The 18387-nt window shown below is 62.2% G+C and overlaps 1 protein-coding gene across 4 annotated transcripts in view; it reads left to right on the forward strand.

Moving 5' to 3' along the window:
- Positions 1 to 12153: 12153 nt before the first annotated feature.
- Positions 12154 to 18387, forward strand: part of TP73 (tumor protein p73) — a 44172-nt gene continuing 37938 nt past the window's right edge. For 3 of the 4 annotated variants that reach the window (XM_065885704.1, XM_065885723.1, XM_065885730.1), the window contains exons 1-2: positions 12154 to 12212; positions 12615 to 12735. In XM_065885704.1, the coding sequence (XP_065741776.1) occupies positions 12154 to 12212; positions 12615 to 12735 (180 nt within the window). The remainder of the gene's footprint in view (positions 12213 to 12614; positions 12736 to 18387) is intronic. The other variant, XM_065885714.1, reaches the window with a different exon arrangement.

The raw sequence follows: 18387 nt of genomic DNA on the forward strand, positions 1-18387 counted from the left end.
CTGCCATCTCCAGGTCCTTAATCCCACCTGCAATGTCCCCCTTACCGTGTCCACCCAGAGCTGGGCTGAGCCATCTGCGCTGCTGCCCACCGTGGGGGAGGGAAGGGACAGTGTGTATGACATGGATTAGTCTGCCAAACCTGTGTCCTCCAAGTCCTTCTGGCCAGCAGTTAAAAACGGGTCCTGGAAATTTAGAATGTGGTATTGTGGCTGTGTATTATGTTGAATTATCTGAATTTACTGTGTGTGTGTGTGTGTGTGTGTGTGTGTGTGTGTGTGTGTGTGTGTGTTGGTAGGAGAAAAGGAGCTGAATATCAGCAATTTCATGGTTGGACCTGATGTCGACAGATGGATCCTTGTCTGTTTGAAGCATCTACTGACGTACCACAGGTGAAATGATATACTTTGTAGAATTGGCTTTGGCTGGTGGACAGACTGATGTTGGGGCCAGGGGACAGATCAGTGGATTCATTGCACCAGTCTCTTTGCTTCTGAGTGTGTTTCTGAATTTCGACAAAGAGGAGGAGAAGAAAAGCACACAGACACAGTGGAGTCGGCGGCTCCCCTCCGGCTTCCACGCCTCCAGCTCTACTCCCCGCGGGCGGGGCTGCCTCTGGGTCACTGTACAGAGGGCGTGGCATCCATCTGGAGCAGGGGACACAGGCCGGCCGCTGGCCCCAGGGCTCCTGGCCATGCTCCACCCCCGTCTGCCCCGAGGCTCCAGGCCCGCCACGCTGCTTCCAGGGCTCCAAAGTCATCGCCTAGGCGACCGGGACGCTGCCGCCACCGCCTGCCTAGCCAGCCTCGAGCCGAGGGCCTCCCGGCTGTCCCCCTCCTCACAGACCCTCCAGGGCCCAGGCTCCGCCAAGGTAGGCTTGGCTCGGGCTGGCCCTCCTCTTTCAGGTGCCAGTTGGGGCTCCCTGGGGCCACCCAGGGGTGCAGAGGCCCCTCCCTACTGGCTCCCACCCAGCGCTTGGAAACAGGGTGTCCTGGGGGCAGCGGTGGCGGATGGGCCATAGCGGGGAGGCCATGCCTGTGGGTCCCCTGATGGGACTCGGGCAAGTTGGAGAAGCCACTGCTGTGTGGCACTGCCATCTGCCCGCAGGGGGGTGCGGGGCAATTTGCATGGCCCGGGGGTGGGGGTGGGGGGTGGAACAGAAGTCACTCTGGTGCCGCCACCCCTTGGACCCACCGGAACTCTGTCCACTTCCTGCCAAAGAGGCCCTGCCCTGGCCACATGGCCAGGCTTGTCCCGGCTGGGGGCCACCATTCCTCAGCCCCACGGGGCCAGCCCAGAACGGCTTTCCCCGGCTCGCTCACCCACCGGGGGCCCCGGAGCCCGCCCTGGCCACCCTGGCCCTCACCCGGCTGCCTCCCAGGCATTACCGAGACCTGGGCAGCAGGAGACGGCTCCGTGTGCTGTCCGCCGGCCACTGCAGGCCCACCTACGCGGCTGGGCGCCCAGGGAGCCTCTGGGGCCACATACTTTTTTTTTTTTTTTTTTTTTTTGCGGTACGCGGGCCTCTCACTGCTGTGGCCTCTCCCGTTGCGGAGCACAGGCTCCAGACATGCAGGCTCAGCGGCCATGGCTCACGGGCCCAGCCACTCCGTGGCACGTGGGATCTTCCCGGACCGGGGCACGAACCCGCGTCCCCTGCATCGGCAGGCAGACTCTCAACCACTGCGCCACCGGGGAAGCCCTGGGGCCACATACTTGAGCGGAGGGGCTGGAGTGGGGGATTCACCGTGATGAAGGCGGAGTGTGTGCGTGTGCAGGTGTGTATACATGTGTGTGCCTGCACGTGTGCGTGTGTGTTGATGGTGCTGGCCTGGCAGGGGGCTGGGCACCAGTGGCTGGCTCAGGAAGCGGCCTCTGGAGCTTGAGTGGAAAGGGGGATGAGGGTTTGACTGACACAACCGATAGCAGATTTCCAAACGGCCCCAGAGGTCAGACAGGAGCCGCGTTTGCACCCCAAGACACCCCGGGAATCCTGCTAGAGGCTTCTGTGTGGGTCAGCCCTGCATGGTGGGTGTGACTTCCCTATTCTACGGACGAGAAGACAGAGGCCTGACCGTGCACACAGCTGGTGGGTGGCTGAAGGCGCGCGAGTCTGCAGCTGGTTGAGGGCTGAGCTCAAAAGTGCATTAACCCGACGTGGATCGGCTTGGAAGGGGGGTCCTCATCCCTTCCTGCCCCCTCTTGCATCCCTGCGGCCCATGCCCCCCACCGCCTCACCGGGACCCAGCCGAGGCCTGCCTCGCTGACCACCAGCCTCTGGGTTCGCCAAGCCCACGATGTGCCCCCCGGGTGACCTTCCTCACCCAAATCCCACTGCATCCCTCTGGGAGCCGAACCCCCCTCTTCGCTCCCCGAGGCCCACAGCTGCAGGTCCAGCCCCCTTCCTGTGGCCAAGGCCTCTGGGCATCCTGTCCCCTCTCCAGCCCACCTGGCTATTCCTGCCTCCCCCTGCCCTGAAGGGCCGTCAGGGCCTATCCTTGGCTGAGCTCTGCCGCATTGGTGCCCCTTCTCCGCCAGCTTGTGAAACCGAAAATGACAACTCATATGGACCTTCATTTACCCTTGGGCTGACCCTGGGCCTGTCCACACCCCTCAGGGTGCCCTTCACACTGTGGGGGGAAAGGCTGGTTCTCTTCTCTGCCTCCCAAGAGAGGCCCCCAGAGGGTGGGGCTGCCTGGTGGGAAGGGGTTAAGAGGATCCTAACCAGAGTTGGGCTCAAATCCAGCCTTGGCCCTTCTGAGCTGAGTGGTCCTGGGCAAGCGGTCCCCTCTCTCTGTGCTTCTGTAAGAACATCTGGAACGTGGGACGCAGCAGTGCCTTTGTCTCGGGGTTACTTTGAAGACTGAAATCAAGGAATACAGAGGACTCCGGGCTGGGGTTGGCACTGCGTGAGCACACGGTAGATGCTGGGTGTCGTTATCGGAAAGAGCCCCAGGCCCAGGGGATGGGATGGGGGCACGTGGGAGATAGGGAGGCAGGCGGCACAGAGGTGGCTCTCTGGGACAGATGTTCCTGGAGTGAGTGAGCGATGGATGGACCAATGCTGTGGCAACTTGGCTGAAGTCACGTCAGAGGTCAGCTGACATCAGAACCAGAGAGGAGCGGAATTCATGAGTCAGATGGAGCTCTTGAAAAATCACGGCCCGATGGCTGGGGCGGGGGCGGGGAGCTGAGTGGGGATGGGTAGAGAGTTCAGGAAATTAGTGCATCCTGGGCCCATAGTGAGGACCCCAGGGTAGGAGGCAAGGAGTCTACACAGGGCGGGGACACAGCTGAGTGGGTTCCCTTCAAGGAATGTGGAGGAGTCTGGAGAAGGGTGGCCAGGCGGGGCCAGTGGTTTGGGAATGACCGTGCAGGGCATGGTTGAAGGAGCACAGATGCTTGTCCGGGGAAGAGAAGATTCTGGAGGACAGAGCATGGCGCACTGGCATGTAGAGGTGGGACCCTCAAGAGGGGAGGAGGGGAGCCTTGGAGGAGACGGACCGAAACAGCAGGGGTGCCTGGCAGCCGGGTGGGTGAGAGTGTTACCGAAAGTGGGGTCCGGCTGCTCGCCGCTCAAAAGCCAAAAAGGGACCAGGCTGATGGAAAGGAGAGGTTGCTTTATTTCGGAGCAAGGGCTCCATGCCCTCCAAATCCCCCAAGGGCTGACTCCCACCCACCGCCCCCAACTGACAACCAGTGGGTGAGAGCTTTTATAGACGGAGGGAGGGGCTCCATGCGGAACAGCACAGCCAGCTCTGACGGTCACCTTGCAATGGATCGTGGGTCGTCTGACCAGCGTCGTCCTGATTGCTTCAAGTACAGTTAATCTTTAGTTCCGGTGTCAGTTCGTTCCCATTTCTTTGAGGCCAGTTCTGTTTGTTTGTGTTTTTGTCTTGGCCGCACTGCGCGGCATGCGGGATCTTAGCTCCCCAAACAGGGATCGAACCTGTGCCCCCTGCAGTGGAATCGCGGAGTCTTAACCACTGGACCGCCAGGGAGTTCCCTGAGGCCGGTTCTCAGAGTTATGACACCTTATGTCATAGCTACAGTCTGTCATCGTGTAGTTGACTCCTTCCACCGGGTGGGGGGGGGGTACAGGGGCGGGGCGTATGACCTCACCTACATCTGGCCACTGTTGGTCCATCCGCTGAGGCAGAAGCAGGGAGCCTGGATGAGAGGCTGCTGCACTTATGGGGGGGGGGGGGGTGGGGGGCTGAGGGGATCTGGGACTAGGGTGGCCTTGTGGGTGGGAGTGCCGGATTCTAGATCCCTGTGGAGGTGGGGTTGGAGGTGGGCAGTGAGACGGAGAAGTCCAGGATGTGCCCAGCCACTCCTCTGTCCAATCCTGGCCACCCTTGGCTCTCACTTGGAACGCACCATGGCTGAAAGCTCAGACACCTGCTCTACCGTCAAGCGTCTCTTCCTCTCCAGCCTCATGAGGCTCCCAGCCCTGCAGCTGCCCGCCTCCTGGGTCCCCTTCCTGTGCCCCATGCTGGTCTGAACCTCCCTCACCGACACCCTCACTTCTGCTCTCACTCCTCCAGTCAGGCCCCCCCAACAGGTGGCTGGGTGCTGCCGTGGAAGCCTCCCCACATGGTGACGCAGGTGGGATCACGGCATCTCCAAGCTCAGGGGCACTGTGCCAGCTACCGGCCCCAGTAGGAATCCATTATTTTGCCTCTAGCGGGTGGGTTGTCTCTTACCCCTGGGTTTCCGCTGCCGTGGAGTGCTGGGTCCCACTCATCCTTCTGGAGGTGCCTCGGTCTTAGACCACTGATGGGGAGGTCCCTGCAACTGAACCAGGGACAGACCTGGCCTCTGCCCTCTGCTGCCCCTGGGACCAGGGCAGGTTAATTCTTCTTCCTCCGCTGCTACCCTGATCCTCAGTAACTACTGGCCAATTGCAACTCACTCCCGTCTCTCGAGCTCCTAGTCTGTGCCTGTATCAGCGCCCTGCTGAGTGCTTTGGCTTTTTCCACACATCACAGGAAACAGGCTCAGAATGGGCAAGACACCAGTCCAGGGGTCACACAGCTACAGAGTAGAGTGGCAGAGGTGCAGAGGTGGGCTATGTGGATGGGGGGGGGGTGGCCGGGAGTGTGGCAGGCAGGGCGGAGCTGCAGAGCAGAAAACCAAGGGACAGGATCCCTGTGCCCAGGTCTGACCTGCACTTGTTGGGGGTGGAGGCCGGGATGGGAGGAAAGCCATGGGCAGGTCAGCAGAGGATGGGGGGGGCGGGGACCGGATGTGGGTAGGGCCTCACTGTGTGGGTGAAGAAGTAGGGGTGGACCGGGGACTTCCCAGCGGCGTGTGGTGAGAACGCAGGCCGGAGAGGGGCTGGGCCTCCTTTGCTCACCTCCTAGAGAGGCCAGGTGGAGGGCAAGGTCAAGAACAAGGACGTTAGAGCTAGCTGGCGGGCTGGACTCCCTGCTCTGACCAGCTGTGTGCCCTTGGGTGGGTGACCTAACCTCTCTGTGCACGTCTCCACGTGGGTCAGTGAAATGAGCTGTGCGGTGCACTGCCCTGCTGGGACATGGTGCGGCTCAGCCGTGCTCCAGCGTTTCTTTGTTTGGTTTGGCCGCGTGAGTTCCTCCACCAGGAAGCTGGGCGTGGCAGTGGTAGGGCGTGGGGGGTTGGGGGCATGTGCCACTGGGTCCCCAACGCTTAGCTCGGCCGAGAGCCCCTCCCAGCAAAGGTCTGGGTGACCCCGGAGCCTGGCAGCCCTGGGGGATTTGGTCAGCCATTTCCTTCCAGAAGTACGTGAGGCCCACGTGGTTAGAGGGCCGCCACCCAGCTCCCTGCCTCACGTGGGTGCTAGACCAACCGTCAGATTCAAACAAACTGCCGGGCAACCCCACTGCTCCAGGCCGGGCCCAGGTGCCGGAGGGAGGCCGTCCCTGCCCCTGGCCTGGCTGCGGGACCGGGACCGAGGTAAGAGGCAGCAGGGCTGGGGGGTTCCTGGGGCCACTCCCAGGCTCTGCGTACGCCGCCTCCCCACGGGCCCCAGCGCAGGCGGGAGAGAGGGCTGCTTGATTGGGCACCTCCAGCTGTTTTCGTATCTCACAAGCGCACCCTGCCCCAGGGTGGGGAGGCTAAATTTGTCTCTTACCATCAGTGCGGGGCTTCCCCTGAGTGGGCAGAGGGGGAGCAGGGAGCCCCCCCCCCGGGGTGACGTTGGCCTCAGCCATGCCCTCCTCCCAGGCCCCGCAGGCCCAGTCTCTCCGCAGGAGGCCCAGGTGCCGCCCTGGCCGAGGGTCCTGTCCTAACCCCACCCCAGCCCCTGCAGGGCCAGCGAGGACAGAGGCTGCGCAGGCTTCCGTGGCCACGTGGCCGGGCGCGGGCGGGAGGGGCAGGTGAAGATGCCACTGCCCTTTGCTCCCTGAGGGTGACACGCTCCTGGCCACCGTTCCAGGGGGGACTCCTGCCCCGGCCCCACCGGGCGAGGGCCTCCCGTTCCCGGGGTTGGCTGAGGTCACAGAGGCCCCTCAGCTCCAAGGGCCCAGGAGGCTGGGCGCCGGGTGTCCTGCTGGAATTCGGCTGGGCCGCCGCCTGGGAACAGCGCCATGTCACAGCAGGGCCTCCTGTGACCCTGTGTGATGGCCGCCTGACCCCTCTGCCCAGGTAGGGGGACTTCTGGACGCTGGGACATTCTGCTGTCGCCTCAAGACAAGGCCACAGGGTATGGGAAGGGGCCCTCCTGAGATGGTGTAGGTTTATCTGCCCCTTAGATTTCAATCCGCCATTGTTTACTGAAATAACGGGGGACGGACCCACCGGAATAATCAGCATGTGACTGAGGGCCATCAAGATGGATTGTTTCGGGGTGGGTGGCAGGGTGGAGTTCTTTGGGTCTTTCCCCACTAAACTGAATGGGGCCGCACACCCTCCCCCAAAGCTGGCATCCAGATGGCCGTGGAGGAGGGGCGTGTGCCCCAAGCTGTCCTCTGCATGCAGGCCAAGCGTCCACACTCTGGGCCAGGGCTCTTGCCGGTGGGTGGGGGCCCCCCACTATGGATGGGGTGTCCCTTCTGGGAGGGTCACAAGGACCCCAGTTTACGGAAGCTGGTTTTGGGGCCCTGGGCAGGGGTGGGCCCAGGGGACAGGGAAACCAGAGGCCTCAAAATCCTGCCCAACCAATGAGGCCCCGTGGGGGCCACATAGCTGAAGGGCTATCTGTGCTCTGCCACCTGCCAGGTGGTGGCAGGGGCAGGATAAGGGGCATCCTGACCTGGAGTCGGGGAGGACAGTGGCTTCCTGGAGGAAGCTGGCCTGGCAGGACAAGGATGGGGTGGGGAGTGGACGGTGGACCAAAGCTGAGCGTGGAGGCCGCCCTGGCTGGGGTGTGTGGGGACAGGGCCGGGGGCAGAAGGGGACCTGTGGGAACAGGGCCAGGAGCCCACGGCAGGCTGTAGCTCTCGCCGGGATTTGTGGAGGACGAGGTCAGAGGGTCGAGCAGAGCCGGCCAAGGAACAGCTGCTGCCCCCTGGGGCCTCCAGCTCCCACCAGCCTGGGGCAGAAGGTCTGCGCTCGCTTGTGGGGCAAGGTCTCCAGCTGTCTGGGCTGCGGCTCGAGTCCCAGCCGGGACCCTCGGTAGCTTGGGCCTCTGAGCGCCTGCCCCGGGGTGGCGGTTCCTGCCCGACAGGGCAGTGTGAGGGCCTGGGGCCCTGGCAGCAGCTGGCCCGCTTCTCCCCGGCGGCACCGGACCTCTGGGCTGGAACCTTCTCTGCCGTGGTGCACTGCAGGATGTGGGACTGCATCCTCTCCCTGGGGGGCTCTCAGAGACCTCGGGGCATCCCCGAGCCACCCAAAGTCAGTGGGGTGTGGGGCTTTGTCTCCACTCCAGCTTGAGTTGAGTGTGTGGGCCACACAGCCCCTGCCCCGCCTCTCCAGGGTCAAAAATTTCTGCTGGAAATTCCTTGAGGTGAACTGGTTTTGGTGGCCCTAGCCCACGGGGAGCTGGGGCAGGTCGGAGGTGCCTGAGGCCCGGCCCAGCTGCTGTGAGAAGGGGCCACACGTTGCCCTTCTCGGGCTGCCTCTGACTCGGCAGTTCCCTGTGGGCTGGGGCTCAGGGATTCCTTGAGCCCAGCCCCCACCAGCACCGTACCCCGCCTTCTCACACCCACGTCTCCCTTGGAGACCGGCCCTGACCAGGACTGGACCCCTCTCGGTGCAACAGGAGGCATTTTTTTTTCCCAGAGCAACTTCATGGAGAAGCAAAACTGTCCACCGTGCATGTGCACTTCGTGGCATCATTAATGCCGCCTGAAGAGGCGTCATCGGACGTCAGTCTCTCCCCTCATACACGCGATTTTTTAAATGATTCGCATCATTTGCAAAAGCAGTTTCCACTGTGAGTGCATTTCCAAATTTGAAGTGCATGTCGGGGAAACTGGCTTTAATCTGCAGGAAGTGATTTTAGAATTGCTTTCTTTTTCTCACCTCTGCAAACCTTGGCCACCTTGGCCGAAATGCTGCTGGTGAGTCAAGGGAATATACTGTCCCTGCCCTAGGGGAGAGAGGGCTGGGCCCATGGAGCTCTGGGGGAGGTTCCAGTTGCGGGGGGCAGCCTGAGGCCGGACATCGGTTGTGCTGCTTCCTTACGCCCAGCTCTGGCCCAGGAGGGTGCTCCCTGGCGCCTGCAGGGACCAGGTCTGCGGCTCTGTCACGCGTAGCCCAATGCAGCCTGCTCTGCAGAGTTTTCCAGGGAAGTTGGAGGTATGGGCGCTGCATGGCTTCCTGGGTCAAGTCCCCCAGGCCCTCTGGGCAGGGCAGGTTTCTGGACCCGTTTTGCCGATGGAGAACCTGTGTGGGAGTCACCGTCAGAGGCTGGTGCCGTCCTCGGGTGGACACAGCCAAAGGGGCCCCTCAGTGGGTGAGGTGAACCTGTGTGATGCTCTCCCCGCCCTGCGGCGGGGTGGGGGGAGGTCTGTCCTAGAGTCACTGTGAGTCCCCGGGGTGTTGGCTAAAAGCAGACACAGAGTCCTCGGTCTGAGGGTGTACTGGGGGCAGAGGCAGCAGGATCTGCTGAAGGCAGTGGAGTTTGGTGACCCGGGACCACCCCTGGCATCAGTAAGGCTGAGCAGTCTCCGTCTTCAGTCCTGGTGGTGAGGGCTGGTGGGGTGGGTGTAGGATCCCCCCCGCCCACCGCTTCCCCAGAGGGCCGGGCACCTGCAGGTCTGTCACCGAGCCAGAGCCGGCCTGTGTGGTGCAGGCGCCTCTGACCCCGGCAGCTTGGGGTGAAGCAGGGGGTGGGGTGAAAATGCTGGATGTGTCCCCCAGAGTGGGGGCCTCTGTCCCCCCTCCCGGCTGTTCTGTGGCGAGGGAGGCGTGGGAGCCAGGGAAGGGAGGGGGCCTTGGGGAGATTCCCAGTGCTGACTTGCCTCCCCAGATGTTGGGCAGCAGGGGCTGCTGAGAACTGGGGCTGGGCTTTCGGAGAAACTGTCTTTAACTTCCATGCAGCTTTATTGAGGTGAAATTCACACAACATAAAGCTAACCCCTTTACGGCAAACCCTCCAGTGGCGTTTAGCTCATTCACGGCGTTGTGCAACCATCGCCCCTGTCTTACTCCAGCAGTCTCCCCCCCTGCCCCGCCCCCAGCCCCTGCAACCGCCAGTCTGCCTTTCGCCTCTGTGGACTCACCTGTTCCGGACGTCTCGTAAATGGACTCGTATAGCACGTGGCCTCTTTCACTCAGCATGAGGTTCTGAGGTTCATAGTGACGTAGCCGGTGTGAGTGATCATTCCTTTTTATGATGGAGTAATATTCCAGCGTGTGGACCGACCAGGATTTGTTTATTTGTTCATCCGTTGATGCACCTTTGGGCCGTTTCCACCTTTCCACTGTTGTGAATGGTGCTGCCGTGACCAGGGACAGGATCTTGCCGTCCACTTGCTGTGTGATGTTAGTCAAGGCGTTGTCTGTCTCTGGGCTTAGATGGTCCATTAGCAAAATGAAGGGGGTGGGACCAAATGGCCTGGGCCAGTTGAGCCTCGTGTTGGTACACCCTGCCCACACCAAGAGGCCACTCTGACTAATCTCTGCTCATCCAAAAAGGACCAGCCGTGGAGAGTGGGTGAGGGTGAGTTTCTGCCCAGCTTCAGCGCAGTGACCTGCTCCGGCCGGCATGTTCTGCTTCATACCAAGTCCACCCTGTTCTGCGTTACCACATGGCCAGCTCCACGCCTTACTCAGCTCTGCTGGGTTTTGGGTAGCTCAGCCCAGGATAGGAGTGATCTCCCCAGCACAGGAGGCATGCAAGTGAGCGCTGACCAGCCCCTTGTTAAAATCCTGTGGATTGTGTGCTGAGGGTTTGAGGTGAAGGGGGGAGGAGGCATGACTACGTTAGTTTCCACTTCTGAGAAAACCACTTGGTTGTCCCTGCACTTACAGCTATGCTGTGTGACCTCGGCCTGTCACATAACCTCTCTGAGCCCTGGTCTCCTGAGAGTGGGTGGAGTGGTCTCCGAGCCTGCTGGAGAGTTGGTTTGTGGCCAGCACTTTCCAAGCTTTTTGTCCCGGCCATCCTCGCTCGGCCCTGCCTGGCCCCTCCCAGTTCGTGCCGCTGCTCCAGGGACGGTGGCCTGGCACGTGGCAGCCCTGGGAGCAGGCCACCGGCCTCTCTCAGGGCCCACCGCCTGGGGACAGACAAAGTGACAGGTTGTAGGCCGCACCCTCCCTCCCCCGACGGCCGTGGGCAGGTCTGGGCCTGCCCGCTTGGGCCCTGCCAGGCGGTGGCCAAGCTGATTCCTGTGGCCCCTTGCCAAGAGCCTGGAGGCTGGCCCAGGGGAGACATCACCTTGGCCTGGGTGGGGGCAGTGGGCAGGATGGGCTCTGGTTTCCCTGCCCCTCCCCCCTACCGTAGGATAAGGGTTCAAGATGTGCCCGGTGTGGTCACCGCCACCTCCTCCTGGGTGGCTGTTTCGGGTGGGCATGGAGGCCCTCAGGAGGTATGACAGTGGGGACAAAGGCCAGCAGGCACTGAGTCAGGGCGCCCCAAGCCCTGGGCGTCTCCTTGAAGGGGGGCCACTCGTGCAGTGACCCCCTCCAGTGACAGAGAAGCTTCTCGGCCTCGGCCTTGGCGGCTGCCTCGTGGGGTTGACACTGCTTTTGTGTCCAGGCCGTGCGCAAGGATCCCACATCAGAGGTGAAAGGCCGCCCAGCCTGCAGCAATCGGGCACAGCCAGGCTCGTACCAGGGCCTCGGCTCCAGCCTCCGGTGGGCCCTGCACATGCCCTTCCCAGGGGGCACCCGGGATCTAAGCTGTCGCCAGCTGCTGGGGCCTCGGGAGCCCCCAAGCCTGGCTTGAGCCAGCCCCCAGGCCAAACCTAGAGATGCAGTTCGTAATAATGATGACCACGCGTGTTCCAGTGTAATTATGACCGAGGCACAGCAGAGACTTTATTTTTTGTTTTTATTTAATTTATTTTTTATTGAAGTATAGTTGATCTACAAAGCAGTGTTCATTTCTGCCGTACAGCAGAGGGACTCAGTTATACACATATATGCATTCTTTTTCCTATTCTTTTCCATTACGGTTTGTCACAGGATGTTGAGTATAATTGCCTGTGCTGTACAGTAGGACCTTGTCGTTCACCTGTTCTATACATACTAGTTCGTAGCTGCTAACTCTAAACTCCCATCCCATCCCTCCCCCAGCCCCCTCCCCCTTGGCAACCACAAGTCTGTTCTCTATGTGAGTTTGTTTTGGTTTCGTATGTAAATTCATTTGTGTCATTTTTTTTTAGAGTCCACACGTAAGTGATTTCATATGGTATTTGTCTTTCTCTTTCTGACTTATCTAGTAGAGACTTGAAATTCATGCTCCCAAGGGGCCCTGCAGCAGCCCCATGAGGGGATGCTGCTGTCACCCCCATTTCACGGGTGGCGGCTTTGAGAAGCTCCTGCTGCCCAGGCCCCCAGCCGGGTCTGAAGCCAGGCTGCCCACCCCCAGACCTTGGTTCCCGCCCCCAGAAAGGGCAGGATGAAGGGAGGGGCTGGGTGAAGGGCGTGCGCCTGGTTAGCACGCCAGGGAGTCCTCGAGTGGTCATTGTTGGCCCCGCCTGCCACCTGCGCCCAAGGATGCCCTCCCAACCCGCACTCTTGTCCTTTCCTCCTGGCAGAGCAAGCTGCCCTCGGCCGGGAGTGGGAAGATGTCGCAGTCCACCGCCACCGACGAGGGGGCCACGTTCCAGCACCTCTGGAGCTCTCTGTGAGTACCTCCTCTGAGCCCGCTGGACTCGGGGGCTGCGATGGACTCAGGGGCTGGACAGGGAGCTGCTGCCTTGGGCTTTCTCCTGGGGACGCAGGGTCCAATGTCTGGGCTTCTTCCTCTGACCAGCCCTCCAGAGGGGTTGGGTCCAGGGGACAAAGCCTGTGTGTGGCCACGCCAGCCTGGCACTCACACCAGCCCTGGAGAGGCTGGTAGGGTAAGGGGGCCGGAGGCCGCAGGGGCTGAGGGTCAGGGAAGGAGCGGAGGAGACAAGGGGCTGAAGGAATCCGTGGAGGTGGGAGAGGGAGGCCCCCCGGGAGCTGCAGGCTGGCCCTGAGCCCCAGGCCTGGGCCATCTGGGCTGATGGCTGTGCTCCCTGTTCTGTTTCCCTCCTCTGTCTAGGGAGCCGGACAGCACCTACTTTGACCTTCCCCAGTCGGGCCAGGGGAATGATGAGGTGGTGGGTGGTGCCGAGGCCAGCATGGATGTCTTCCACCTGCAGGGCATGACCACTTCTGTCATGGTGAGTGGGCTGCCCTCTGCGGAGGACTCGGGGTAGGGGCAGTAAATGTGGACTGTCCTGTCCTGGGAGCCTGCAGAACCAGGAAACAGGCTCTCAGGTGTACAGCTTCCTCTCTGGGTTTGTCAGCACATTTCAGATGGCAAAGTGGAAGATGTATCAGCTCATGTAACTGTCACTCCAGGTGTAGGAAGGCCTTCAGGCATGGCTGGATCCAGGTGTTCAAACAGCTGCCTCTCTGTCTCTTGCTCTGCTTCCCCCGTGGTGGCTTTGTTCTTAGGCAGAGTCTCCTCTCATGGTAAAGGCTCCATCATCATCCCCCTCCCTGTGGGGAAGGACCCCTCTTTGCCCAGAGTCCAGCAGGCCTACCTCTGAATGCCTATCGCTGAGCCACCCCTGTGCCTCTGATGGCCTGGGTCCCCTGAAACAGCATCAGGATGCAGTGGAGTGGTGTGGGCTCTGCCCACCACAGGCGCTGACTTACGGGGAAGAGCACCCCGAAGGAAGCTTGAGCTGCTGTTTCCAGAGGAGGGAGGCTGGATGGGGGATGCAGTGACACCTGAGGCCCTGACAGCCGCCAGCCCTGCGGTGTCTCAGGCCTTGCCGCGCTGGAGGAGGGTTGTGATAACTGGGTGGTGACCACACTCCTGTCTCTCTCCCTGGCCGCCCACTGCCAGGCACTGGTGGGCCAGGAGGTGCGGGGCAGGAGAGACACAAGAGGGTGTATAAGGACCCCTGGCCCCGGGGAGGCCCAGCGATGCCTGCCGGCCCCAGCGCCCCCTGTGGTCACCTCCTTGGGACGGCCTCTGCCGGACCCGGGGCTGCTCCGTCCTGCCCACAGCCTTGCTGTGCAGCTCCCTCAGACGGGGACTTGTTGTGGGGCCTTGGCTAAGTGCGTGAGGGGAGCACCCGGGTCTGCCGCTTGCAGCTCCCCAGATGGGGGCTCCCTGGATGGCGGCTCACTGGATGGCCGCTGGCCCCCACGGCCCAGCACAGTGGCCTTGGGGCACCACACCAGGCCAGGGCCAGGGTGCAGGAGGGAGACAGAGCTGGGAACTCTGGAGGCAGGGGGGGCTCAGAGTCTGGGCCCCTCTCCCTAAAGCCCCCGTCCAGATCGGGGCCCTCACCCCAACACACACCTGTCCAAGGCATCTGGTGAACAGTGGAGACCATGGGGGCTCCGGTCGTGGGAATGAGCCAGGGTCAAGGGGGTGGGAGATGAGGAAGGGTCGCTACGTCCTACGTCAGTGTCTGTCTCGGATGCTGGGCTGGCCCAGGGCCCGCTGGCCCGCATGGGGCGAGGAGAAGGCACCTGCTCGGGCAGTCGCAACCGGGGCAGGTGGGGGTCTGGGGGGCAGTGAGCTCCCTGTGACATCCTTGCTTCTGAGGAGCCCCTCAGGGTAGACCTGAGGAATCTGCCTGCCCAGCCCAGGCCTCCTGCCTCTGCTCAGGACACCATCAGAGCAGAAACATCTGCGTGTTATAGTCCCATTTTACAGGTGAGGAAACTGAGGCAGATGCTGGACCTGGGCGGGGCCATGTAGTGCCGCCCTGTCCCTTTGGACCATTTCCTGTCTGCCAACATCTCCCCAGGGGCCAAGGGTCCTGACCTCTCACGGTCCCAGTCGCCCCTCCTGGACATCAGTGTCCTGGCGCCACTGTCTTGGGTGGATCTCAACCTGTCAATAGTGATGCTCTGGGCTAGGATGCCTGGGGTGTTCACCTGCGCCCTACTACCTGCACTGCCGGGGGGTGGTGGCGGGGGAGAGAAAGAGAGAGAGAGAGAGAGATAGGAGACCCAGGGCTCTATCTTTACTGGGGCTGAGGATGGGGTGCCTAGGGTTTGGGGGGTTGATTTGTTATTGGTGAATTTAAAACATAACAGTGGAATTAAACCGTGAAAGGGAGAAGTGGGGTCACTCCAAGGTCCATTATCTGGTCACCCAGGACTTTCTGAATGGGAGCCTTCAGGGATGAGGCAGCTGGGCTCTTGACCTATAGTTGTATAGCTTTCGAGGTGCATGTCTTTGAAGCCGGTACCTCACCCATCCAAAGCCTAATGTCAGGCACTTACTTTATAATCAAAAAGCAAATTGTCAGGGCTTCCCTGGTGGCGCAGTGGTTGAGAATCTGCCTGCCGATGCAGGGGACACGGGTTCGTACCCCGGTCCGGGAAGATCCCACATGCCGTGGAGCGGCTGGGCCCGTGAGCCATGGCCGCTGAGCCTGCATGTCTGGAGCCTGTGCTCCGCAACGGGAGAGGCCACAGCAGTGAGAGGCCCGCGTACCGCAAAAAAAAAAAAGCGCAAATTGTCAGACACTCACCCTACATCCACTCTGGGGAGGGACAGGAACAGCCTCCAGGCTGCAGGGAGGGAGGGCCCCTGAATGCGGTCTCCTAAGAGGCCTGTCTCTGTAGCTCCAGAAGCCTCCACCTCCCCTCCTCCCAGCTGCCCGGCTCACCCCCTGGAGGGCAGTAGGCCCAGGAGACCCCGACGACCCAGTGTCAGGAGCGGACCAGCTCTGGGCTCCTGTGGGGCGGGACGTCCCCCTCCAGGGAGGATGCCTGATGCTGAGAAGGTCTGGGCCAGGGAGGGCAGGACACCCCTCTCACCAGCCGTGGGGTAACCAGGATGGGGCCTCTCACCTCTGCCAACAAGAGGGCCGAGTCTCTCAGCTAGCGCCACGCCTCTTAGTAAAAGTCCTGCAGGTTCGCAGAGGTGGGGATGCCCAGAACCACGCTGGCCCTGGCTGGGGGCAGGGGTAGGTGGGGGGAGCCAGGCCACCTCCAAATGCCTCATCCTGACCCCTGCCTGACATCGTGAGAGCAGAGACTGCTCTGGGGCCTGGCGTGTAGCCCAGCCCTCACCCTCATGTAGCCCAGCGCAGCCCAGAGGGAAAGGCGAGGCTCAGAGACACAGCTGGACAGCTGGGCAGCTGACTTCAGAGCCCACTGCCTAGCTGCCTTGCAGAAGGGCGTCTGCCTGATGCGTCCAGAGGCCTGGAGCAGGGGCCCACGGAGTCCAGGGTGCAGGCAGCAAGCCCCGCAGAGTTGGACTGGGGGGTGTTGTCTTAAAGTCCAGACTGGAGGCCGAGAAGACCTGACCTTCTGGCCAGAAAACAGCCCCGGCAGACGCTGTGCTGCTGAGGGCGACCTGGTGATGCTGGGGTGCGGGTGGGGACTCCTGAGTGCCTCACCCCCACCCCCGTGGCTCCATCCCCACCCACCAGCAGGGCCCTCGTCAGGGAAAGCCTGGGGCTCAGCGGGGAGGGGGTAGCCCCTCCTCCAGGCTGGTAACAGGTCAAGTGCTCCCCAGGCCAGGCTCCAGGTCAAGAAAGCAGCAGCTGCAGGGTCAAAAGTTCTCAGTCGCCACCCGCCCTGTAGTCATGATTCGGGCCCGTGGAAACGCGTGCCCGCACTCGTGCCCACACACACTTACACACACGGGCCCCCATGCCGCTCCCTCTGGCCGCTGTCCTCTGAGATGAAGGGTGCCCGTACCCCAGCCCCAGGCTCTGGGGCCACCCCCCCTCGCCGGGTCGTGGGGCTCATCCAGGAAAAGGCTGAGGCCAAGGCAGGCACAGTCCTCGCATCGGGGGACACTAGTCCTTGGGCGTGGCACACACTGTGGTCTGGGGGCCTTGGGTCTCCACCCTGCTCGGTTGCCTTGGTGACCAAGCAGATTACTTCCTGCCGGACCTGCAGGTTCCTGAGCAGCACCCCTGGCCCTGGCAGGAAACAGGCCGTTGCGGACCCCCGGGACGTCCTTAACCGCCGCTTCAGTGGCCGGTGGGAACAGGCAGAGTGGGAGGGGCCTCACCCGAGGAGCCAGTCTGTCCCGGGTTCGAGTCCCCATGTCTCTGAGCCTCGGTGCCCTCACTTGGGGACCTGGGGTGACGGGCTGTATGGGGTCCCAGCAGAGGCTCCGCCAGCCCTGTGGGGCCTCGGACCACCCTCCTCCCATGCTGGGCAGCTGAGGAAGCCGAGTCGGGCAGTTAAAGGAGAAGGAGAAGGGCCCCTATGGGAGCACTTGGCCCCTCGGCCTTGGAGGAGTCCCAGAGCACAGATTCTTGGTGGGGACGCTGAGCTCCCTGAGGTCGTTGCAGCCAGGGTCCACCGCACCACAGGGCCGAGATGGTGCAAAGGGCGTCGGGGGCTCGGAGGTCAGATCCCACCCCTGCCTCTTCTTTGCTTGGAGAGTTATTTGACCCTCTGGGCCTCAGTTTTCTTGTCTGTAGAATGGGCCAGTGAGGATCTAAGCCAAGGTTGCGAGGAAGACTGATGGTGCCTGACCTGTAGGAACGCATGACAAACACTAGACGTGATGCTGAGACCAGGGACAAGGGCTGAGTTTAAGAGAGCTGTTCCCCCTGGAACCCAGAACAGTGGAGCCAGGGAGGGCCCGGGAGCAGCTGCTTCCAGCCCCAGAGCCCGCTGTGCCAGGGAGGAACCCGGCGCCCCAGGCCCACCTTGGGGCCCTTCGGTGGAGCTCCTGCCCTGTGTGGTGGCCTCCAGTTCTAGCTGTCCCTGTAGACCCCCGGCAGCTCACCCATGACAAGCACCTATAAAATAGGGCCCCACCTCCTGCAAGAGGAGAGAGGGGAACACCTGGCCTCCCGTGGGCTCGAAATGAGGGCTGCCCAGAGGACACGAGGTGGGAGGTGACTCCTGGGCCCCCGGCAGGTGCCGTGACAAGGGGAACCTTGTAGGGTCTCCCCTGGCCCTGGAGGCCCTCACAGTCTGAAAGGAGCATGGACAGGATGAAGTGCCCCATGGTGAGCGCTCATGGGGTCCCGAGCAGGCAGCGGCCGTATGCACCCCGTGCTGGGTCTGGGCCTGGGCTTTGGGCCATCCAGGCCTTCTGATTCTCAGTGTCCCTCAGGACAAAACGGGGGCAGGGGGACTTCCTTGCCGGTCCAGTGGATAGGACTTGGTGCTTTCAACGCCGAGGGGCCTGGGTTCAATCCCTGACGGGGGCACTGGGATCCCGAAAGCCTCCAAAAAAACGGAAGGGGGCAGGGCTCTGGCCAGCTGTGATAATGCACGAAAGGTTGAGATGGAGGAAAGGGGAGCTCGGTTGAGGATGCGGCTGGTTGAGGTTGAGGCTGGCGGGCTCTCCTCCCTGACCATCCCTTCCCTGTCTCCCCGCCCATCCTCCCGGAGTCTGAGCGCCTCCTGCCGCCCTGGCTGCCCATGCCTGCCCCCTCCCTGCATCCCACTGGGCCCCCTGCTCAGGGTCTCACCAGGCTGTACTCAAAGTATCAGTGAGGACTCTGCCATCTTGTCTGAGGCCGGGACCTCTTCCAGGCCCTGGTTGTTGGCAGAGCTCAGTTTCAGGTTCTCGCTGGTCATTGGCCCAGGGCCACTGTTCTCGGCTTCTAGAGGCCGTCCGCCGCACCCCGCCACACGGACCCTCCACAGCCTGGCGGTTTGCTCCTGAGGCCATCCGGAGGAGGTCGCCCTGATTAGGTCAGGCCCACCCAGATAGCGTCCCTTTCGATCAACGCGAATTTTGCCCAATGTTGCGCAGCGCCCTGTGCTTGAGCCCGGGCCCTCCCCCTCCTCTCCTACCTACCTGTGTGTCCCTCCATCCAGCCACCTGCCAAGCCCCCCGGCCCTCTTGGGAGAAGCCCTGGCAACACCCACAGGAATCT

Source organism: Phocoena phocoena, chromosome 1 (genome assembly GCF_963924675.1).
Source record: "Phocoena phocoena chromosome 1, mPhoPho1.1, whole genome shotgun sequence".
Taxonomy (NCBI): Eukaryota; Metazoa; Chordata; class Mammalia; order Artiodactyla; family Phocoenidae; genus Phocoena; species Phocoena phocoena.